This window comes from Salmo salar, unplaced genomic scaffold, assembly GCF_905237065.1.
Source record: "Salmo salar unplaced genomic scaffold, Ssal_v3.1, whole genome shotgun sequence".
NCBI classification, from domain to species: Eukaryota; Metazoa; Chordata; class Actinopteri; order Salmoniformes; family Salmonidae; genus Salmo; species Salmo salar.
The window spans coordinates 175,167-199,792 of NW_025547454.1; the positions used below are offsets into that span (position 1 = coordinate 175,167).

The 24,626-nt window shown below is 48.1% G+C and overlaps 1 protein-coding gene across 1 annotated transcript; it reads left to right on the top strand.

Moving 5' to 3' along the window:
* Window positions 1–17,590: 17,590 nt before the first annotated feature.
* Window positions 17,591–24,620, top strand: LOC106597645 (intelectin; the record flags this gene model as incomplete). The annotated part of the gene is made up of 5 exons (XM_045711272.1): window positions 17,591–17,665; window positions 19,438–19,580; window positions 21,065–21,224; window positions 22,226–22,473; window positions 23,772–24,620. Coding segments are annotated over exons 1-5 (1,431 nt in total), but the record flags the coding sequence as incomplete, so codon positions are not given.
* Between the last annotated feature and the right edge of the window lie 6 nt (window positions 24,621–24,626).

Below are 24,626 nucleotides of genomic sequence, written 5' to 3' on the forward strand. Positions count from 1 at the left end.
ACAAACAGAGGGGCTGGGGAGAGAAAAAAGAGGAGGATGAGAAGAGACAGAAACAAAAAGATAGAAGAGAAAAGGTGTCTGTAGGCATCACATCAGGCATCACTAGTATAGAAAAGGAGGCTGACTGTAGGCATCTCATCAGGCATCACTAGTAGAGGAGAGGAGCCTGTAGGCTTCACATCAGGCATCACTAGTAGAGAAAAGGAGTCTGTAGGCGTCACATCAGGCATCACTAGTAGAGAAAATGAGACTGTACGCATCACATCAGGCATCACTTGTAGAGAAGAAGACAGAGAGAGAGAAAGAGAGATGAGGTGGAGAGAGGAGGCAGAGAGAGAAGACAGAGAGAGGAGACGGAGAGAGGAGGCAGAGAGAGGAGGCAGAGAGGAGACAGAGAGAGGAGACAGAGAGAGGAGGCAGAGAGGAGGCAGAGAGAGGAGGCAGAGAGAGACAGAGAGAGACAGAGAGAGAGAGAGAGGAGACAGAGAGAGAAGACAGAGAGAGGGGGCAGAGAGAGGTGGCAGAGAGAGGAGACAGAGAGAGGAGGCAGAGAGAGGAGGCAGCAAGAGAGACAGAGAGAGGAGACAGAGAGGAGGCATAGAGAGGAGACAGAGAGAGGAGGCAGAGAGAGGAGGCAGAGAGAGGCAGAGAGAGGAGACAGAGAGAGAGAGACAGAGAGAGGAGGCAGAGAGAGGAGAAAGAGAGAGGAGACAGAGAGAGAGAGAGAGAGAGAGAGGAGACAGAGAAAGAATACAGAGAGAGGAGGCAGAGAGAGGAGACAGAGAGAGGAGACAGAGAGAGGAGGCAGAGAGAGGAGGCAGAGAGGGGAGGCAGAGAGGAGACAGAGAGATGAGACAGAGAGAGGAGGCAGAGAGAGGAGACAGAGAGAGGAGACAGAGAGAGGAGACAGAGAGAGGAGGCAGAGAGAGGAGGCAGAGAGGAGACAGAGAGAGGAGACAGAGAGAGAGGAGATAGAGAGAGGAGACAGAGAGAGGAGGCAGAGAGGAGACAGAGAGAGGAGACAGAGAGAGGAGACAGAGAGAGGAGGCAGAGAGGAGACAGAGAGAGGAGACAGAGAGAGGAGACAGAGAGAGGAGACAGAGAGAGGGGACAGAGAGAGGAGGCAGAGAGAGGAGGCAGAGAGAGGAGACAGAGAGAGGAGGCAAAGAGAGGAGGCAGAGAGAGGCAGCAGAGAGGAGACAGAGAGAGGAGACAGAGAGAGGAGACAGAGAGAGGAGACAGAGAGAGGAGACAGAGAGAGGAGGCAGAGAGAGGAGGCAGAGAGAGGAGACAGAGAGAAGAGGCAGAGAGAGGAGGCAGAGAGAGAAGATCAGACTGCTGTAGCGAAAGAGAGGAGGCAGAGAGAGGTGGCAGAGAGAGGCGACAAAGAGAGAGGCAGAGAGAGGAGACAGAGAGAGGAGGCAGAGAGAGGAGACAGAGAGAGGAGGCAGAGATAGATGCAGAGAGATGAGGCAGAGAGAGCAGACAGAGAGAGGAGGCAGAGAGAGGAGGCAGAGAGAGGAGGCAGAGAGATGAGATAGAGAGGAGACAGAGAGGAGGCAGAGAGGAGGCAGAGAGAGGAGACAGAGAGAGGAGACAGAGAGAGGAGACAGAGAGAGGAGGCAGAGAGAGGCAGCAGAGAGGAAAGAGGAGAAGTGATGGAGAAAGGCACAAACAGAGGGGCTGGGGAGAGAAAAAAGAGGAGGATGAGAAGAGACAGAAACAAAAAGATAGAAGAGAAAAGGTGTCTGTAGGCATCACATCAGGCATCACTAGTATAGAAAAGGAGACTGACTGTAGGCATCTCATCAGGCATCACTAGTAGAGGAGAGGAGCCTGTAGGCTTCACATCAGGCATCACTAGTAGAGAAAAGGAGTCTGTAGGCGTCACATCAGGCATCACTAGTAGAGAAAATGAGACTGTACGCATCACATCAGGCATCACTTGTAGAGAAGGCGACAGAGAGAGAGAAAGAGAGATGAGGTGGAGAGAGGAGGCAGAGAGAGAAGACAGAGAGAGGAGACGGAGAGAGGAGGCAGAGAGAGGAGGCAGAGAGAGGAGGCAGAGAGGAGGCAGAGAGAGGAGGCAGAGAGGAGACAGAGAGAGGAGACAGAGAGAGGAGACAGAGAGAGGAGGCAGAGAGAGGAGACAGAGAGAGGAGGCAGAGAGAGGAGGCAGAGAGAGGAGGCAGAGAGAGACAGAGAGAGACAGAGAGAGAGAGAGAGAGGAGACAGAGAGAGAAGACAGAGAGAGGGGGCAGAGAGAGGTGGCAGAGAGAGGAGACAGAGAGAGGAGGCAGAGAGAGGAGGCAGCAAGAGAGACAGAGAGAGGAGACAGAGAGGAGGCATAGAGAGGAGACAGAGAGAGGAGGCAGAGAGAGGAGGCAGAGAGAGGCAGAGAGAGGAGACAGAGAGAGAGAGACAGAGAGAGGAGGCAGAGAGAGGAGACAGAGAGAGAGAGAGAGAGAGAGAGGAGACAGAGAAAGAATACAGAGAGAGGAGGCAGAGAGAGGAGACAGAGAGAGGAGACAGAGAGAGGAGGCAGAGAGAGGAGGCAGAGAGGGGAGGCAGAGAGGAGACAGAGAGATGAGACAGAGAGAGGAGGCAGAGAGAGGAGACAGAGAGAGGAGACAGAGAGAGGAGACAGAGAGAGGAGGCAGAGAGGAGACAGAGAGAGGAGACAGAGAGAGGAGACAGAGAGAGGAGACAGAGAGAGGAGGCAGAGAGAGGAGGCAGAGAGGAGACAGAGAGAGGAGACAGAGAGAGGAGACAGAGAGAGGAGGCAGAGAGGAGACAGAGAGAGGAGACAGAGAGAGGAGACAGAGAGAGGAGACAGAGAGAGGAGACAGAGAGAGGAGGCAGAGAGAGGAGGCAGAGAGAGGAGACAGAGAGAGGAGGCAAAGAGAGGAGGCAGAGAGAGGCAGCAGAGAGGAAAGAGGAGAAGTGATGGAGAAAGGCACAAACAGAGGGGCTGGGGAGAGAAAAAAGAGGAGGATGAGAAGAGACAGAAACAAAAAGATAGAAGAGAAAAGGTGTCTGTAGGCATCACATCAGGCATCACTAGTATAGAAAAGGAGACTGACTGTAGGCATCTCATCAGGCATCACTAGTAGAGGAGAGGAGCCTGTAGGCTTCACATCAGGCATCACTAGTAGAGAAAAGGAGTCTGTAGGCGTCACATCAGGCATCACTAGTAGAGAAAATGAGACTGTACGCATCACATCAGGCATCACTTGTAGAGAAGGCGACAGAGAGAGAGAAAGAGAGATGAGGTGGAGAGAGGAGGCAGAGAGAGAATACAGAGAGAGGAGACGGAGAGAGGAGGCAGAGAGAGGAGGCAGAGAGAGGAGGCAGAGAGGAGGCAGAGAGAGGAGGCAGAGAGGAGACAGAGAGAGGAGACAGAGAGAGGAGGCAGAGAGGAGGCAGAGAGAGGGAGGAGGCAGAGAGAGGAGGCAGAGAGAGACAGAGAGAGACAGAGAGAGAGAGAGAGAGGAGACAGAGAGAGAAGACAGAGAGAGGAGGCAGAGAGAGGAGACAGAGAGAGAGAGAGAGAGAGAGAGAGAGGAGACAGAGAAAGAATACAGAGAGAGGAGGCAGAGAGAGGAGACAGAGAGAGGAGACAGAGAGAGGAGGCAGAGAGAGGAGGCAGAGAGGGGAGGCAGAGAGGAGACAGAGAGAGGAGACAGAGAGAGGAGGCAGAGAGGAGGCAGAGAGAGGAGGCAGAGAGAGACAGAGAGAGACAGAGAGAGAGAGAGAGAGGAGACAGAGAGAGAAGACAGAGAGAGGGGGCAGAGAGAGGTGGCAGAGAGAGGAGGCAGCAAGAGAGACAGAGAGAGGAGACAGAGAGGAGGCAGAGAGAGGAGACAGAGAGAGGAGGCAGAGAGAGGAGGCAGAGAGAGGCAGAGAGAGGAGACAGAGAGAGAGAGACAGAGAGAGGAGGCAGAGAGAGGAGACAGAGAGAGAGAGAGAGAGAGAGAGAGGAGACAGAGAAAGAATACAGAGAGAGGAGGCAGAGAGAGGAGACAGAGAGAGGAGACAGAGAGAGGAGGCAGAGAGAGGAGGCAGAGAGGGGAGGCAGAGAGGAGACAGAGAGATGAGACAGAGAGAGGAGGCAGAGAGAGGAGACAGAGAGAGGAGACAGAGAGAGGAGGCAGAGAGGAGACAGAGAGAGGAGACAGAGAGAGGAGACAGAGAGAGGAGACAGAGAGAGGAGGCAGAGAGAGGAGGCAGAGAGGAGACAGAGAGAGGAGACAGAGAGAGGAGACAGAGAGAGGAGGCAGAGAGGAGACAGAGAGAGGAGACAGAGAGAGGAGACAGAGAGAGGAGACAGAGAGAGGAGGCAGAGAGAGGAGGCAGAGAGAGGAGACAGAGAGAGGAGGCAAAGAGAGGAGGCAGAGAGAGGCAGCAGAGAGGAAAGAGGAGAAGTGATGGAGAAAGGCACAAACAGAGGGGCTGGGGAGAGAAAAAAGAGGAGGATGAGAAGAGACAGAAACAAAAAGATAGAAATGAAAAGGTGTCTGTAGGCATCACATCAGGCATCACTAGTATAGAAAAGGAGACTGACTGTAGGCATCTCATCAGGCATCACTAGTAGAGGAGAGGAGCCTGTAGGCTTCACATCAGGCATCACTAGTAGAGAAAAGGAGTCTGTAGGCGTCACATCAGGCATCACTAGTAGAGAAAATGAGACTGTACGCATCACATCAGGCATCACTTGTAGAGAAGGCGACAGAGAGAGAGAAAGAGAGATGAGGTGGAGAGAGGAGGCAGAGAGAGAAGACAGAGAGAGGAGACGGAGAGAGGAGGCAGAGAGAGGAGGCAGAGAGAGGAGGCAGAGAGGAGGCAGAGAGAGGAGGCAGAGAGGAGACAGAGAGAGGAGACAGAGAGAGGAGGCAGAGAGGAGGCAGAGAGAGGAGGCAGAGAGAGACAGAGAGAGACAGAGAGAGAGAGAGAGAGGAGACAGAGAGAGAAGACAGAGAGAGGGGGCAGAGAGAGGTGGCAGAGAGAGGAGACAGAGAGAGGAGGCAGAGAGAGGAGGCAGCAGAGAGACAGAGAGAGGAGACAGAGAGGAGGCATAGAGAGGAGACCGAGAGAGGAGGCAGAGAGAGGAGGCAGAGAGAGGCAGAGAGAGGAGACAGAGAGAGAGAGACAGAGAGAGGAGGCAGAGAGAGGAGACAGAGAGAGAGAGAGAGAGAGAGAGAGAGGAGACAGAGAAAGAATACAGAGAGAGGAGGCAGAGAGAGGAGGCAGAGAGGAGACAGAGAGATGAGACAGAGAGAGGAGACAGAGAGAGGAGACAGAGAGAGGAGACAGAGAGAGGAGGCAGAGAGAGGAGGCAGAGAGGAGGCAGAGAGAGGAGACAGAGAGAGGAGGCAGAGAGAGGAGGCAGAGAGGGGAGGCAGAGAGGAGACAGAGAGATGAGACAGAGAGAGGAGGCAGAGAGAGGAGACAGAGAGAGGAGACAGAGAGAGGAGACAGAGAGAGGAGGCAGAGAGAGGAGGCAGAGAGGAGACAGAGAGAGGAGACAGAGAGAGGAGACAGAGAGAGGAGACAGAGAGAGGAGGCAGAGAGAGGAGACAGAGAGAGGAGACAGAGAGAGGAGGCAGAGAGAGGAGGCAGAGAGGGGAGGCAGAGAGGAGACAGAGAGATGAGACAGAGAGAGGAGACAGAGAGAGGAGACAGAGAGAGGAGACAGAGAGAGGAGGCAGAGAGAGGAGGCAGAGAGGAGGCAGAGAGAGGAGACAGAGAGAGGAGACAGAGAGAGGAGACAGAGAGAGGAGGCAGAGAGAGGAGACAGAGAGAGGAGACAGAGAGAGGAGACAGAGAGAGGAGGCAGAGAGGAGACAGAGAGAGGAGACAGAGAGAGGAGACAGAGAGAGGAGACAGAGAGAGGAGGCAGAGAGAGGAGGCAGAGAGAGGAGACAGAGAGAGGAGGCAAAGAGAGGAGGCAGAGAGAGGCAGCAGAGAGGAAAGAGGAGAAGTGATGGAGAAAGGCACAAACAGAGGGGCTGGGGAGAGAAAAAAGAGGAGGATGAGAAGAGACAGAAACAAAAAGATAGAAGAGAAAAGGTGTCTGTAGGCATCACATCAGGCATCACTAGTATAGAAAAGGAGGCTGACTGTAGGCATCTCATCAGGCATCACTAGTAGAGGAGAGGAGGATGTAGGAATCACATCAGTTATCACTAGTAGAAAATAGTAGACTGTAGGAATCACATTAGGCATCACTAGAACAGAAGAGGAGACTGTATGAATCATATCAGGCATCATTAGTAGAGAAGAGGAGACTGTAGGAATCACATCAGGAATCACTAGTAGAGGAGAGGAGACTGTAGGCATCATATCAAGCATCACTAGTAGAGAAGAGGAGACTGTAGGCATCTCATCAGGCATCACTAGTAGAGAAGAGGAGACTGTAGGCATCTCATCAGGCATCACTAGTAGAGAAATGGAGACTGTAGGTATCTCATCAGTTATCACTAGTCGAGGAGAGGAGGATGTACGAATCACATCAGGCATCACTAGAACAGAAGAGGAGACTATATGAATCATATCCGGCATCTTCAGAAGAGAAGAGGAGACTTTAGGAATCACATCAGGCATCACTAGTAGATAAAAGCAGACTGTAGGCATCATATCAAGCATCACTAGTAGAGAAAAGGAGACTTTACTCATCACATCAGGCATCACTAGTAGAGACAGAGAGACTATAAACATCACATCAGGCATCACAAGTAGAGAAGAGGAGACTGTAGGCATCTCATCAGGCATCACTAGTAGAGAAGAGGAGACGGTAGGAATCACATCAGGCATCAATAGAACAGAAGAGGAGACTGTATGAATCATATCAGGCATCATTAGTAGAGAAGAGGAGACTGTAGGAATCACATCAGGCATCACTAGTAGAGGAGAGGAGACTGTAGGCATCTCATCAGGCATCACTAGTAGAGAAGAGGAGTCTGTAGGCATCACCTCAGGCATCACTAGTAGAGAAGAGGAGACTGTAGGCATCACATCAGGCATCACTAGTAGAGAAGAGGAGACTGTAGGCAGCACAGCAGGCATCACAAGTTTTATTCATGAAAATAACACTAAGTTCTATGAATGAATGAGGCAGTCTACGGTTACGTCTCCAATGGCTCCCTATTCCCTACATAGTGCACTACTTTTTACCTGTAGCCTATGGGCCCTGGTCAAAATAAGTGCACTGTAGAGGGAATGTAGGGTGCCATTCGGGATCCACTGGATGAATATTTCCTTAAGAGGGCCAGATGGGTTGCCAGTTCTTGTTCGTGCAGCAAGGCCAGACCCCGTTGCCAGGTTGGGTTAATGCACTTAATGCTGTTGGAGAAGCTGAATTATTTGTGTCCGTGTCTCCTGAAGACTGTCTCTCTCTGTCTCTGTCTCTCTCTTTCTCTCCCTCTCTTTCTATTTGTGTCTCTCTCGCTCTCTCCTCTCTCTCTCTCTTTCTCTCTCTCTCTCTGTCTCTCTCTGTCTCTGTCTCTGTCTCTCTCTTTCTCTCTCTCTCTTTCTATTTGTGTCTCTCTCTCTCTCTCTCTCTCTCTCTCTCTCTCTCTCTCTCTCTCTCTCTCTCTCTCTCTCTCTCTCTCTCTCTCTCTCTCTCTCATTCACTCTCTGTCTCTCTCTCTCTCTCTCTCTCTCTCTCTCTCTCTCTGTGTGTGTGTGCTGAAGGCTAGTGTAAATAGACTGGTCATCTCAGAGTCAGTGGTAGGAGAGAGAAAGAGAGAGGGGAGGGGGGAGAGAGGGATGGAGAGAGAGTGGGGAGAGAGAGAGGGAGAGAGAGGGGAGAGAGATAGAGATAGAGGAGGGAGAAAAAATGGGAGAGAGGAGGGAGAGAGAGTTGGAGGAGGGTGAGAGAGAGAGGAGGGAGAGAGAGGGGAGAAAGAGAGGAGGGAGAGAGAAGGGGGAGAGAGAGAAAGGAGCGAGAGAGAGGGGGAGAGAGGGAGAGAGATAGAGAGGAGGGAAAGAGAAGAAGGGGAGAGAGAGGAGAGAGAGTTAGGGGGAGAGAGGGAGAGAGGGGAGAGAGAGAGGGGGAGAGAGGGAGGGAGAGAGAGGGGGAGAGAGGGAGAGAGAGAGAGGAAGGAGAGAGAGAGGAGGGAGAGAGAGGAGGGAGAGAGAGAGAGAGAGAGAGAGAGAGAGAGAGAAGGGGAGAGGGGGGAGAGAGAGAGGAGGGAAAGAGAAGGGAGAGAGAGAGAGAGAGAGAGAGGAGAGAAGGGGGAGAGAGGGGAGGGGAGAGAGAGAGGGTGGGGGAGAGAGGGAGAGATAGATAAGTGAGAGGGGGAGGGGGAGAGCTAGAGAGGGGAGAAAAGTAGAGAGGGGGAGGGGGAAAGCTAGAGAGGGGGAGAGGGGGAGAGAGATGGGATACCTATCACAATGTTAATTGCTTTTCTGAATGTAAATGTAAGATACTTTACAATTTCCTTATCAGTCTTTCAAAGTGTGTGTGTGTGTGTGTGTGTGTGTGTGTGTGTGTGTGTGTGTGTGTGTGTGTGTGTGTGTGTGTGTGTGTGTGTGTGTGTGTCCGTGCACATTTAGGCATGTGAGTGTTGGATTAGTTATTCAGCTGGTTCATCTGGAGGGTAATAATAATGCTGTGAATGATTAACCTGGAGGATTTCAGAGAGGACCTCTCCAGATATCAACTCTCAGGACATTAGGAGAGACTACTCAAAACTGTCTCCTTTCTTACATGCGCTTTTCCTTGGGGTCCTGTTTCCACGTGTTCTCTCTCCTTGCTTCCCCCGGGACGTTTTCAAAAAAGGCGAAGAGAGGGCGGGAGGAGAGGACACAAGGAAATTATAGAATCAAATTGAAAAATGGCCTATGTGAAAATGCATCAAGAGAGAGGGCGAGAAAGAGAGATGTTGTGATTGTACAACTCTGGTGTGTTCTGTAATTATAATAGCATGCTGTTGGAAGATGAAAACCGTACAGTCAATGTCCACACTTCCATTGTAAACAACTGTCTGGCTCCCCTAGTGGTATGTATTGGGTACTGCATGTACAGATGGCCCTGTTGTCACCTGTCACCACCTGTGTATCTTAGCCCTGGGCCCTTGTCCACAAAGCGTCTCAGAGTGGGAGTGCTGATCTAGGATCAGTTTAGTCTTCTATAGAGCATAATGAATAAGATGAAATGGACAGATCCTAGATCAGCACATGTTCTATACTGAACAAAAGTAAAAACTCAACATACGATTTTACTGAGTTACAGTTTATATGAGGAAGTCAGTCATTTTAAATAAATTCATTAGTCCCTAATCTATGGATTTCACATAACTGGGCAGGGGCACAGCCATGGGTGGGCCTGTCTCCCAAGTGGGTGGGCCTATGCCCTCCCAGGCCCAGCCAAATATAACTTGTTTTTCCCCACAAAAGGGATTTATTACAGACAGAAATACACCTCAGTTTTATCAGCTGTCCAGGTGGCTGGTCTCAGACGATCCCGCAGGTGAAGAAGCCGGATGTGGAGGTCCTGGGCTGGCGTGGTTACACGTGGTCTGTGGTTGTGAGGCCGGTTGGACTTACTGCCAAATTCTCTAAAACAACGGCGGCTTATGGTAGAGAAATGAACATTCAACAGCTCTGGTGGACATTCCTGCAGTCAGCATGCCAATTGCACGCTCCCTCAAAACTTGAGACATCTGTGGTATTGTGTTGTGTGACAAAACTGCACATTTTAAAGTGGCCTTTTATTGTCCTCAGCACAAGGTGCACCTGTGTAATGATCATGCTGTTTAATCAGATTCTTGATATGCCACACCTGTCAGATGGATGGATTATCTTGGCAAAGGAGAAATGCTCACTAACAGGGATGTAAACAAATTTGTGAACAAAATTGGAGAGAAAAAAGCTTTTTTGTGCGTATGGAACATTTCTGGGATCTTACATTTCAGCTTATGAAACATGGGACCAACACTTTACATGTTTAATTTATATTTTTGTTCAGTATAAGACCCTTTGTAGATACAGGCCCTGGTCCTGGTTGTCCCCTGTCTATACCAGTGTTTTTTTTATCCTGGTCCTGGTTGTCCCCTGTCTATACCAGTGTTTTTTATCCTGGTCCTGGTTGTCCCCTGTCTATACCAGTGTTTTTTTAATCCTGGTCCTGGTTGTCCCCTGTCTATACCAGTGTTTTTTTATCCTGGTCCTGGTTGTCCCCTGTCTATACCAGTGTTTATTTTATCCTGGTCCTGGTTGTCCCCTGTCTATACCAGTGTTTTTTATCCTGGTCCTGGTTGTCCCCTGTCTATACCAGTGTTTTTTATCCTGGTCCTGGTTGTCCCCTGTCTATACCAGTGGTTTTTTATCCTGGTCCTGGTTGTCCCCTGTCTATACCAGTGGTTTTTTTATCCTGGTCCTGGTTGTCCCCTATCTATACCAGTGTTTTTTATCCTGGTCCTGGTTGTCCCCTGTCTATACCAGTGTTTTTTTATCCTGGTCCTGGTTGTCCCCTGTCTATACCAGTGTTTTTTTATCCTGGTCCTGGTTGTCCCCTATCTATACCAGTGTTTTTTATCCTGGTCCTGGTTGTCCCCTGTCTATACCAGTGTTTTTTTATCCTGGTCCTGGTTGTCCCCTGTCTATTTTTTTATCCTGGTCCTGGTTGTCCCCTGTCCTGGTTGTCCCCTGTCGCAAACCAAGATGGCATAGCAGTGCAGATGTGTTTTGTTCGTTCTGTCGTGTACTTTTTTTGTATATTTTTCAAATTTATTTTCAATCTCTTTTCCATTTTAATTCAATTATACCTTCCGGTAACCTGCCTCACCCAATGTGATACAGAACTGCTATTATTTTGAATTTTTAGACCTTATAGCAAGAACCACCTAGCCATCAGAAGCTAACCAGCTAATTAGCTACTAGCTATTTAGTCATTGTTAGCCACTGCTAGCGGCCTTCACATTCTGCAAAGATAGCAGTCCTTTTTTTTTTGCCTGGGTAATACTCGCCAGCCTACCAGTATCGGACTATCTCTCCACTACAACGTCGGATTCCTGCCGTAATCCCAGGACCATTACTCCTGATATTCACAGCTAGCTAGCATCCACCGAGTTACCTAGTACCAAAGCTATCCCTGAGGCCCACCTCCCAGCCTACTCAGTTGTTCACCCGGACTCCATCTTAACACGGCTAGAACCCACTACTCCACCGGATCCTTGCCGTAAGCTCTGGACCTTGGCACCGGATCACCGCTGCTACCGAGTGGCTATAGTGGCTAACGCCCCTGTCCCGAAGCTAGCATCAGTTAGCCGTGAGCCAGGCGCATCTCCCGGCTAGCAAACTAATTTACTACAACTACAATACCTCTTGGATCCTTTGTCGACATGGCGCCCCGCCGCACCACCACGACTGGTCTGCCGACGAATACTCCATCCGCTGTGCCTTCAACCGGCCTCCGTCAGAGCAGACGCTTCTACTAGCCCCGGGCTAATAACTTTAAACGCTGTGTTGCCCGCATGCTAGCATAGTAGCAACTATCCCGCGGCTTCCCTGTTCCATCTATTGCTGCCCCCTGGACCCTATGATCACTTGGCTACATAGCTGATGCCTGCTGGACTGTCCATTAATCACGGTACTCCATTCGGTTTATTTTTTGTTTATCTGTCGGCCCCAGCCGCGAACTCAGGCTCTGTGTGTAGTTAACCAACCCTCTCTGCCCAGTCATCGCCATTTTACCTGTTGTTGTTGTTTTAGCTGATCAGCTGTTGTTGTCTCACCCGTTGTTGTCTAGCTAGCTCTCCCAATCAACACCTGTGATTACTTTATGCCTCGCTGTATGTCTCTCTCAAATGTCAATATGCCTTGTATACTGTTGTTTAGGTTAGTTATCATTGTTTTAGTTTACAATGGACCCCTAGTTCCACTCATCATACCTCTGATACCTCCTTTGTCCCACCTCCCACAAATGCGGTGACCTCACCCATTATAACCAGCATGTCCAGAGATACAACCTCTCTTATCATCACTCAGTGCCTGGGCTTACCTCCGCTGTACCTGCACCCCACCATACCCCTGTCTGCACATTATGCCCTGAATCTATCCTACCACGACCAGAAATCTGCTCCTTTTATTCTCTGTCCCCAACGCACTAGACGACCAGTTTTGATAGCCTTTAGCCGTACCCTCATCCTACTCCTCCTCTGTTCCTCGGGTGATGTGGAGGTTAACCCAGGCCCTGCGTGTCCCCACGCACCCTCATTTGTTGACTTCTGTGAAGCCTTGGTTTCATGCATGTCAACATCAGAAGCCTCCTCCCTAAGTTTGTTTTACTCACTGCTTTAGCACACTCCGCCAACCCTGATGTCCTTGCCGTGTCTGAATCCTGGCTTAGGAAGGCCACCAAAAATTCAGAGATTTCCATACCCAACTACAACATTTTCAGTCAAGATAGAACTGCCAAAGGGGGAGGAGTTGCAATCTACTGCAGATATAGCCTGCAAAGTTCTGTCATACTTTCCAGGTCTATACCCAAACAGTTCGAACTTCTAATTTTAAAAATTAATCTCACCAGAAATAAGTATCTCACTGTTGCCGCATGCTATCGACCCCCCTCCTCTCCCAGCTGTGCCCTGGACACCATTTGTGAATTGATCGCCCCCAATCTAGCCTCAGAGTTTGTTCTGTTAGGTGACCTAAACTGGGATATGCTTAACACCCCGGCAGTCCTACAATCTAAGTTAGATGCCCTCAATCTCACACAAATCATCAAGGAACCCACCAGGTACAACCCCAAATCCGTAAACACGGGCACCCTCATAGATATCATCCTAACCAACTTGCCCTCCAAATACACCTCCTCTGTTTTCAATCAGGATCTCAGCGATCACTGCCTCATTGCCTGTATCCGCTATGGGTCCGCGGTCAAACGAACACCCCTCATCACTGTCAAACACTTCTGTGAGAAGGCCTTTCTAATCGACCTGGCCCGGGTATCCTGGAAGGATATTGACCTCATCCCGTCAGTCGAGGATGCCTGGTCATTCTTTAAAAGTAATTTCCTCACCATCTTAGATAAGCATGCCCCATTCAAAAAATGCAGAACTAAGAACAGATACAGCCCTTGGTTCACTCCAGACCTGACTGCTCTTGACCAGCACAAAAACATCCTGTGGCGGACTGCAATAGCATCGAATAGTCCCCGCGATATGCAACTGTTCAGGGAAGTCAGGAACCAATACATGCAGTCAGTCAGGAAAAGACTAGCTTTTTCAAGCAGAAATTTGCATTCTGTAGCTCTAACTCCAAAAAGTTTGGGACACTGTAAAGTCCATGGAGAACAAGAGCACCTCCTCCCAGCTGCCCACTGCACTGAGGTTAGGTAACACGGTCACCACTGATAAATCTATGATAATCGAAAATGTCAATAAGCATTTCTCAATGGCTGGCCATGCCTTCCTACTGGCTACTCCATCCCCGGCCAACAGCTTCGCCCCCCCCGCAGCTACTCGCCCAAGCCTCCCCAGCTTCTCCTTCACCGAAATCCAGATAGCAGATGTTCTGAAAGAGCTGCAAAACCTGTACCCGTACAAATCAGCTGGGCTTGACAATCTGGACCCTCTCTTTCTAAAACTATCCGCCGCCATTGTTGCAACCCCTATTACCAGCCTGTTCAACCTCTCTTTCGTATCATCCGAGATCCCTAAAGATTGGAAAGCTGCCGCGGTCATCCCCCTCTTCAAAGGGGGTGACACCCTAGACCCAAACTGTTACAGGCCTATTTCCATCCTGCCCTGCCTATCTAAAGTCTTTGAAAGCCAAGTTAATAAACAGATCACTGACCATTTCGAATCCCACCGTACCTTCTCCGCTGTGCAATCCGGTTTCCGAGCCGGTCACGGGTGCACCTCAGCCACACTCAAGGTACTAAACGATATCATAACCGCCATCGATAAAAGACAGTACTGTGCAGCTGTCTTCATCGACCTGGCCAAGGCTTTCGACTCTGTCAATCAGCGTATTCTTATCGGCAGACTCAATAGCCTTGGCTTTTCAAATGGCTGCCTCGCCTGGTTCACCAACTACTTTGCAGACAGAGTTCAGTGAGGGCATGTTGTCTGGACCTCTGGCAGTCTCTATGGGGGTGCCACAGGGTTAAATTCTCGGGCCGACTCTTTTCTCTGTAGATATCAATGATGTTGCTCTTGCTGCGGGTGATTCCCTGATCCACCTCTACGCAGACGACACCATTCTGTATACTTCTGGCCCATCTTTGGACACTGTGCTAACTAACTTCCAAACGAGCTTCAATGCCATACAACACTCCTTCTGTGGCCTCCAACTGCTCTTAAACGCTAGTAAAACCAAATGCATGCTTTTCAACCGTTCGCTACATCTCCAATCCAAAATCAAATCTAGAATTGGCTTTCTATTTCGCAACAAAGCCTCCTTCACTCACGCCACCAAACTTACCCTAGTAAAACTGACTATCCTACTGATCCTCGACTTCGGCGATGTCATCTACAAAATAGCTTCCAATACTCTACTCAGCAAACTGGATGCAGTCTATCACAGTGCCATCCGTTTTGTTACCAAATCACCTTCTATCACCCACCACTGCGACCTGTATGCTCTAGTCGGCTGGCCCTTGCTACATATTCGTCGCCAGACCCACTGGCTCCAGGTCATCTATAAGTCTATGCTTGGTAAAGCTCCAACTTATCTCAGTTCACTGGTCACGATAACAACACTCACCCATAGCACACGTTCCAGCAGGTATATCTCACTGATCAGCCCCAAAGCCAACACCTCATTTGGCCGCCTTTCCTTCCAGTTCTCTGCTGCCAGTGACTGGAACGAATTGCAAAAATCGCTGAAGTTGGAGACTTTAATTTCCCTCACCAACTTTAAACATCAGCTATCTGAGCAGCTAACTGATCACTGCAGCTGTACATAGTCCATCTGTAAACAGCCCATCCAATCTACCTACCTCATCCCCATACTGTTTTTATTTTATTTACTTTTCTGCTCTTTTGCACACCAGTATCTCTACGTGCACATCATCATATGCTCATCTATCACTCCAGTGTTAATCTGCTAAATTGTAATTATTTGCTCCTATGGCCTATTTATTACCTTTCCTCCTCATGCCTTTTGCACACACTGAATATAGACTTTATTTTTTTTTCTTCTGTGTCATTGACTTGTTTATTGTGTTATCGGCTTGTTTATTGTTTACTCCATGTGTAACTCTGTGTTGTTGTCTGTGTCACACTGCTTTGCTTTATCTTGGCCAGGTCGCAGTTGTAAATGAGAACTTGTTCTCAACTAGCCTACCTGGTTAAATAAAGGTGAAATAAAAAAATAAATAAAAATATACCAGTGCTTTTTCATCCTGGTCTTGGTGATAAAAAGGGGCCATTTTAGTTTTTAGCACTACACACCGGATTCCACTAATCAACTTGATCAAGCAAACCTGTGATTAGTGGAATCAGGTGTACAGTGCATTCGGAAAGTATTCAGACCCCTTGACTTCCACATTTTGTTATGTTACAGCCTTATTCTAAAATGGATTAAATAGTTTTCCCCCTCAACACACAATACCCCATAATGACAAAGCAAAAACAGGTTTTCAGAATATTTTGCAAATGTATAAAAAATAAAAAAATGAAAATACCACATTTACATAAGTATTCAGACCCTTTACTCAGTACGTTGTTGAAGCACCTTTGGCAGCGATTACATCCTCGAGTCTTCTTGGGCATGACGTTACAAGCTTAGCACACCTGTATTTGGGGAGTTTCTCCCATTCTTCTCTGCAGATCCTCTCATGCTCTGTCAGGTTGGATGGGGAGCATCGCTGCACAGCTATTTTCAGGTCTCTGAGATCTTCGATCGGGTTCAAGTCTGGGCTCCAGCTTGGCCACTCAAGGAGACTTGTCCCGAAGCCACTCCAGTGTTGTCTTAGCTGTGTGCTTACGGTTGTTGTCCTGTTGGAAGGTGAACCTTCGTCCCAGTCTGAGGTCCTGGGCGCTCTGTAGCAGGTTTTCATCAAGGATTTCCCTGTTCTTTGCTCCGTTCATCTTTCCCTCGATCATGACTAGTCTCCCAGTCCCTGCCGCTGAAAAACATCCCCACAGCATGATGCTGCCACCACCATGCTTCACCGTAGGGATGGTGCCAGGTTTCCTCCAGACGTGATGCTTGGCATTCAGGCCAAAGAGTTCAATCTTAGTTTCATCAGACCAGAGAATCTTGTTTCTCATGGGCTGAGAGTCCTTAAGGTGTCTTTTGGCAAACTCCAAGTGGACAGTTATATGCCTTTTACTGAGGAGTGGCATCCGTCTGGCCACTCTACCATAAAGGCCTGATTGGTGGAGTGCTGCAGAGATGGTTGTCCTTCTGGAAGGTTCTCCCATCTACACAGAGGAACTCTGGAGCTCTGTCAGCGTAACCATTGGGTTCTTGTTCACCTACCTAACCAAGGCCCTTCTACCCCGATTGCTCAGTTTGGCCAGGCGGCCAGCTCTAGGAAGAGTCTTGGTGGTTCCAAACTTCTTCCATTTAAGAAAGATGGAGGCCACTGTGTTCTTGGGGACCTTCAATGCTGCAGACATTTGTTGGTACCCTTCCCCAGATCATTGCCTCGACACAATCCTGTCTCGGAGCTCTACGGATAATTCCTTCTACCTCATGGCTTGGTTTTTGCTCAGACATGCACTGTCAACTGTGGGACCTCATAAATACAGGTGTGTGCCTTTCCAAATCAAAATCATGTCCAATCAATTGAATTGACCACAGGTGGACTCCAATCAAGTTGTAGAAACATCTCAAGGATGCACCTGAGCTCAATTTGGAGTCTCATAGCAAAGGGTCTGAATACTTATGTAAATAAGGTATTTCTGTCTCCTATCTGCCAGGTCTGAGAGACTGAAAACAAAGTTCTAAACAACAAGCATGTTGGAATCAGTCAATATTCATTCAGTGTACGTCTCAAATGGCACCCTATTCCCTTTATAGTGCACTTATTTTGACCTTATGGGCCCTGGATAAAAGAACTGCACTATAGAGGGAATAGGGTGCTATTTGAGACATACACCAAACGAATATTGACTGATACCTACTTCCTCGTTCTTTAGAACTTTGTTTCCAGTCTCTCAGACCTGGCAGATAGGAGACAAGGTGTGTCTGTAGGTAACGGGTTGGGCCTAGTTCCAGTCTCTCAGACCTGGCAGATAGGAGACAAGGTGTGTCTGTAGGTAACGGGTTGGGTCCAGTTTCCTCAACTGTTGTAATGGCCTCACACAGATTACAGGCTTTGAAGCAGCAACAAAATCAGCATGATAATCTTTTATGAGGCCTTTATGGATGATCAACTAGAGTTATTGTTTTACCCTTGTTGCCATTAACCCTGTTTTGGAAGGCTTGTACTTTCCTGTAAAAGGAGCACTAAATCATTATTGATCAAAACAAGTTTGTTCCTTGTTGCTTTGTTTACAGTTTGATGGCTCAGACGTGACAGATAAGAACACGTGAATCTCTCAGAGCTGGCATAATATGGGCAGTGTTAAGGGTTGGCATCATAAAGATCCCCTGGGACTCAGGCATTTGACAGATCCCTCACTGAGACCTCCTTACAGCAGGTAATCCAACATTCACTTCTGGTAATACTGTAATATGGGAGAACGAGAGATAACGTCAGCTTTAGGTACGTTTGTTACGGGATTTATTTTGATGGAAACCTCCATTACAAGTTGTGGAATGTATTAAGTTAGTATCTTTTTATGTATAAAGAATAACATTTTGGGGATTGGTTGAAGTCTCTCTCTCTCTCTCTCTCTTCCCCATAGACATGTTGTCCTGTGTTGTCCTGTGGTTGAAGTCTCTCTCTCTCTCTTCTCCATAGACATGTTGTCCTGTGTTGTCCTGTGGTTGAAGTCTCTCTCTCTCTCTTCCCCATAGACATGTTGTCCTGTGTTGTCCTGTGGTTGAAGTCTCTCTCTCTCTCTTCCCCATAGACATGTTGTCCTGTGTTGTCCTGTGGTTAATGTCTCTCTCTCTCTCTTCCCCATAGACATGTTGTCCTGTGTTGTCCTGTGGTTAATGTCTCTCTCTCTCTCTTCCCCATAGACATGTTGTCCTGTGTTGTCCTGTGGTTGAAGTCTCTCTCTCTCTCTTCCCCATAGACATGTTGTCCTGTGTTGTCCTGTGGTTGAAGTCTCTCTCTCTCTCTTCCCCATAGACATGTTGTCCTGTGTTGTCCTGTGGTTGAAGTCTCTCTCTCTCTCTTCCCCATAGACATGTTGTCCTGTGTTGTCCTGTGGTTGAAGTCTCTCTCTCTCTCTTCCCCATAGACATGTTGTCCTGTGTTGTCCTGTGGTTGAAGTCTCTCTCTCTCTCTTCCCCATAGACATGTTGTCCTGTGTTGTCCTGTGGTTGAAGTCTCTCTCTCTCTCTTCCCCATAGACATGTTGTCCTGTGTTGTCCTGTGGTTGAAGTCTCTCTCTCTCTCTTCCCCATAGACATGTTGTCCTGTGTTGTCCTGTGGTTAATGTCTCTCTCTCTCTCTCTTCCCCATAGACATGTTGTCCTGTGTTGTCCTGTGGTTGAAGTCTCTCTCTCTCTCTCTTCCCCATAGACATGTTGTCCTGTGTTGTCCTGTGGTTGAAGTCTCTCTCTCTCTCTTCCCCATAGACATGTTGTCCTGTGTTGTCCTGTGGTTGAAGTCTCTCTCTCTCTCTTCCCCATAGACATGTTGTCCTGTGTTGTCCTGTGGTTGAAGTCTCTCTCTCTCTCTTCCCCATAGACATGTTGTCCTGTGTTGTCCTGTGGTTGAAGTCTCTCTCTCTCTCTTCCCCATAGACATGTTGTCCTGTGTTGTCCTGTGGTTAATGTCTCTCTCTCTCTCTCTTCCCCATAGACATGTTGTCCTGTGTTGTCCTGTGGTTGAAGTCTCTCTCTCTCTCTTCCCCATAGACATGTTGTCCTGTGTTGTCCTGTGGTTGAAGTCTCTCTCTCTCTCTTCCCCATAGACATGTTGTCCTGTGTTGTCCTGTGGTTGAAGTCTCTCTCTCTCTCTTCCCCATAGACATGTTGTCCTGTGTTGTCCTGTGGTTAATGTCTCTCTCTCTCTCTTCCCCATAGACATGTTGTCCTGTGTTGTCCTGTGGTTGAAGTCTCTCTCTCTCTCTTCCCCATAGACATGTTGTCCTGTGTTGTCCTGTGGTTGAAGTCTCTCTCTCTCTCTTCCCCATAGACATGTTGTCCTGTGTTGTCCTGTGGTTAATGTCTCTCTCTCTCTCTTCCCCATAGACATGTTGTCCTGTGTTGTCCTGTGGTTGATGTCTCTCTCTCTCTCTTCTCCATAGACATGTTGTCCTGTGTTGTCCTGTGGTTAATGTCTCTCTCTTTCTCTTCTCCATAGACATGTTGTCCTGTGTTGTCCTGTGGTTAATGTCTCTCTCTTTCTCTTCCCCATAGACATGTTGTCCTGTGTTGTCCTGTTGTTGATGGTTCCTCTGCTGATGGTTGAACATGCATCATGTGCACCTACAACTAACTCAACTTCACCACCTCAACTTCACCAACTCAACTTCACCAACTCAACTTCACCAACTCAACTTCACCACCTCAACTTGGTAAGATACTGACCTCTCACTTATTCACTATTCTAGTTTAATATACAACTATATTGTCCATTTGTTACAGCAAACCATGACCCCTCCCACCACCTCCAAGATAGCCAACCACGTTACAGAGAACAACGACCCCTCCCACCACCTCCCAGATAGCCAACCACGTTACAGAGAACAACGACCCCTCCCACCACCTCCCAGATAGCCAACCACGTTACAGAGAACAACGACCCCTCCCACCACCTCCCAGATAGCCAACCACGTTACAGAGAACAACGACCCCTCCCACCCCCTCCCAGATAGCCAACCACGTTACAGAGAACAACGACCCCTCCCACCCCCTCCCAGATAGCCAACCACGTTACAGAGAACAACGACCCCTCCCACCACCTCCCAGATAGCCAACCACGTTACAGAGAACAACGACCCCTCCCACCACCTCCCAGATAGCCAACCACGTTACAGAGAACAACGACCCCTCCCACCACCTCCCAGATAGCCAACCACGTTACAGAGAACAACGACCCCTCCCACCCCCTCCCAGATAGCCAACCACGTTACAGAGAACAACGACCCCTCCCACCACCTCCCAGATAGCCAACCACGTTACAGAGAACAACGACCCCTCCCACCACCTCCCAGATAGCCAACCACGTTACAGAGAACAACGACCCCTCCCACCACCTCCCAGATAGCCAACCACGTTACAGAGAACAACGACCCCTCCCACCACCTCCCAGATAGCCAACCACGTTACAGAGAACAACGACCCCTCCCACCACCTCCCAGATAGCCAACCACGTTACAGAGAACAACGACCCCATCCCACCACCTCCGAGATAGCCAACCACGTTACAGAGAACAACGACCCCTCCCACCCCCTCCCAGATAGCCAACCACGTTACAGAGAACAACGACCCCTCCCACCCCCTCCCAGATAGCCAACCACGTTACAGCTGTACTGTAATTGTAAGATGTACAGAAGCAACAATACCTCAGGTGAATTGTTTCCTTATTATTTTAGGACCAGTATGGAGACCAGGGCTCCACACTCTATGGGGTCTAATCCTCTGTAGTGTTTACTGTAGTAATGTCATGTAGCACACACAGACACTATCACACTATCACACACTATCACACACACACACACACTATCACTCACACACACACACACACACACACACACACACACACACACACACACACACACACACACACACACACACTCACACTCAGTGCAAGACGTGCCACTATTGTACCTGGTTCGAATCCTGGCTGTATCACATCCAGCTGTGATTGGGAGTCCCATAGGGTGGCGCACAATTGGCCCAGCGTCGTCCGGGTTTGGCCGTCATTGTAAATAAGAATTTGTTCTTAACTGACTTGACTAGTTAAATAAAATAAAAATAATAAAACACACACGTGTCTGTATCAAGTATTTAACTTTCCTCTCGTCTTGGTGATTTCCAGTAGCCGTGCAGGCGGTACACGAGGGCAGACATGCAGTCGGGGTTGGGCCCAGTTTCCAGTCTCTCAGAACAGACTTCAACAGCTTGGAGAGGCTGAGGAACAGAACACGATATGTTGCCAGGAGCTGTAAAGAAACAAGGGACAGATATAACCAACATGAAGGTAACAAACATTTCTATACAATAATAATAATAATATATTAACTATATATGCCATTTAGCAGATGCTTTAACTCAAAGCGATTTACAGGATTACGTGCAAACATTTTCACATGGGTTGCCCCAGTGGGACATAAACCCACAATCCTAACGTTGCCTTGCTTTAAGCTTCACAGGACCACCCATGTTTATAACTGCTGTACACTGCAGTGCTGTATATTAAATAATTATTCATGTCTGAACACTCAGACTACAACAGAAAGAATAGCAGTGCCAATCTTGTACTGTTTATCTCTCGCCACCCGGTGGTTACGTTTGGTGTTGCATGTACAGTACATTGAGTATCACCATGGTTACAAAGAATTTACTCATCAGATGGGCATCTATATACGTTATATTTAGATATATGTATCAATATATGTAGACATTTACTTTGTTATATTTACATATATGTTAGTATATTTAGGTTTACAATTGCTTATACGTAAGTATATAGTTCAATATATTGTTAAATACTTCAATATATGTAGGTATATATTTCAAGATACAGTACCAGTCAAAAGTTTGGACACAGCTACTCATTCCAGGGTTTTGCTTTATTTTTACTATTTTCTACATTGTAGAATTATAGTGAAGACATCAAACTATGAAATAACACGTATGGAATATTGTAGTAACCAGACAAGTAAGAGAAGGCCAAGAGGGTGCAAAGCTGTCATCAAGAAAAAGGGTGGCTACTTTGAAGAATCTAAAATCTAAAATATATTTTGATTTGTTTAACACTTTTCTGGTTACTACGTGATTCCATTTGTGTTATTTCATAGTTCTGATGTCTTCACTATTATTCTACAATGTAGAAAATAGCAAAAATAAAGAAAAAACCTTGAATAAGTAGGTGTGTCCAAACTTTTGACTGGTACAGTATGTATTTACATATTTCAACGTATGTAATTATGTTCATTTAAATATATTTGGATATTTCTAATATATTTCTCCTTCTGTCAGATGGTCTGTACTACCTGACTACGGCCAGCGGGGTGGTGTACCAGACCTTTTGTGACATGACCACAGCGGGTGGCGGCTGGACTCTGGTGGCGAGCGTGCACGAGAACAACATGTATGGGAAGTGCACGGTGGGTGACCGCTGGTCCAGTGAGCAGGGTAATAACCCCAACCGGCCAGACGGAGAGGGGAACTGGGCCAACAGGGTCACCTTTGGAACAGCAGAGGGCGCCACCTCTGATGACTTCAAGGTAGAGCAACTTGTTTTGTCTTGTTTAGTCTACTTTTGTCTAGTCTAGACGGTCTAGTCTCAATCACTTTTTCTAGATCATCTACTTTTGTCTAGTCTAGACGGTCTCATCTCAATCGCTTTTTCCAGATCATCGAGTGATGTCTAGTCTAGATGTTTTTTTTCGATATCCACCTCATCGACTCGTCGGGCATCCGATTGCTATATCATACGATGGGGTAAAGCTGATATGTTAAATAGATGATCAGATTGCTATATCATACGATGGGGTTAAGCTGATATGTTAAATAGATGATCAGATTGCTATATCATATGATGGGGGTTAAGCTGATATGTTAAAAGATGATCAGATTGCTATATCATACGATGGGGTAAACTAAACTAATGTTGAAAACCTATACAGTAGGGTTGGGCTCAATTTCATTTCAATTCCAGTCTATTCAGAAACCAAACTACAATTCCAAATTCTTCCCATTGAAATAAATGCATTGAAGAATAAGAATTGGAATGTCAGTGCATTTCCTGAATTAACTGGAAGTGGAATGGAATTGCGTGATGCAAGACACAAATCAATACATATCCTCTTGTCTCCCTCAGAACCCTGGGTATTAAAACATCTCCTCTCCTCAGAACCCTGGGTATTAATACATCTCCTCTCCTCAGAACCCTGGGTATTAAAACATCTCCTCTCCTCAGAACCCTGGGTATTAAAACATCTCCTCTCCTCAGAACCCTGGGTATTAAAACATCTCCTCTCCTCAGAACCCTGGGTACTAAAACATCTCCTCTCCTCAGAACCCTGGGTATTAATACATCTGCTCCTGTCTCCCTCAGAACCCTGGGTATTAATACATCTGCTCCTGTCTCCCTCAGAACCCTGGGTATTAATACATCTCCTCTCCTCAGAACCCTGGGTATTAAAACATCTCCTCTCCTCAGAACCCTGGGTATTAAAACATCTCCTCTCCTCAGAACCCTGGGTATTAATACATCTCCTCTCCTCAGAACCCTGGGTATTAATACATCTCCTCTCCTCAGAACCCTGGGTATTAAAACATCTCCTCTCCTCAGAACCCTGGGTATTAAAACATCTCCTCTCCTCAGAACCCTGGGTATTAATACATCTCCTCCTGTCTCCCTCAGAACCCTGGGTATTAATACATCTGCTCCTGTCTCCCTCAGAACCCTGGGTATTAAAACATCTCCTCCTGTCTCCCTCAGAACCCTGGGTATTAATACATCTCCTCCTGTCTCCCTCAGAACCCTGGGTATTAAAACATCTCCTCCTGTCTCCCTCAGAACCCTGGGTATTATGACATCGTGGCGGAGGACATGTCTGTGTGGCACGTTCCCAACAACTCTCCTATGGAACACTGGAACCTGGCATCCATCCTGCGTTACCACACAGAGAGACGCTTCCTCACCCTGCACGGAGGCAACCTGCACCAACTCTTCAAGGTATCAAACACACACACAGAGATGCTTCCTCACCCTGCACGGAGGCAACCTGCACCAACTCTTCAAGGTATCAAACACACACACAGAGAGATGCTTCCTCACCCTGCACGGAGGCAACCTGCACCAACTCTTCAAGGTATCAAACACACACAAGAGATGCTTCCTCACCCTGCACGGAGGCAACCTGCACCAACTCTTCAAGGTATCAAACACACACACAGAGAGATGCTTCCTCACCCTGCACGGAGGCAACCTGCACCAACTCTTCAAGGTATCAAACACACACACAGAGATGCTTCCTCACCCTGCACGGAGGCAACCTGCACCAACTCTTCAAGGTATCAAACACACACACAGAGAGATGCTTCCTCACCCTGCACGGAGGCAACCTGCACCAACTCTTCAAGGTATCAAACACACACACAGAGAGATGCTTCCTCACCCTGCACGGAGGCAACCTGCACCAACTCTTCAAGGTATCAAACACACACACAGAGAGATGCTTCCTCACCCTGCACGGAGGCAACCTGCACCAACTCTTCAAGGTATCAAACACACACACAGAGAGACGCTTCCTCACCCTGCACGGAGGCAACCTGCACCAACTCTTCAAGGTATCAAACACACACACAGAGAGATGCTTCCTCACCCTGCACGGAGGCAACCTGCACCAACTCTTCAAGGTATCAAACACAC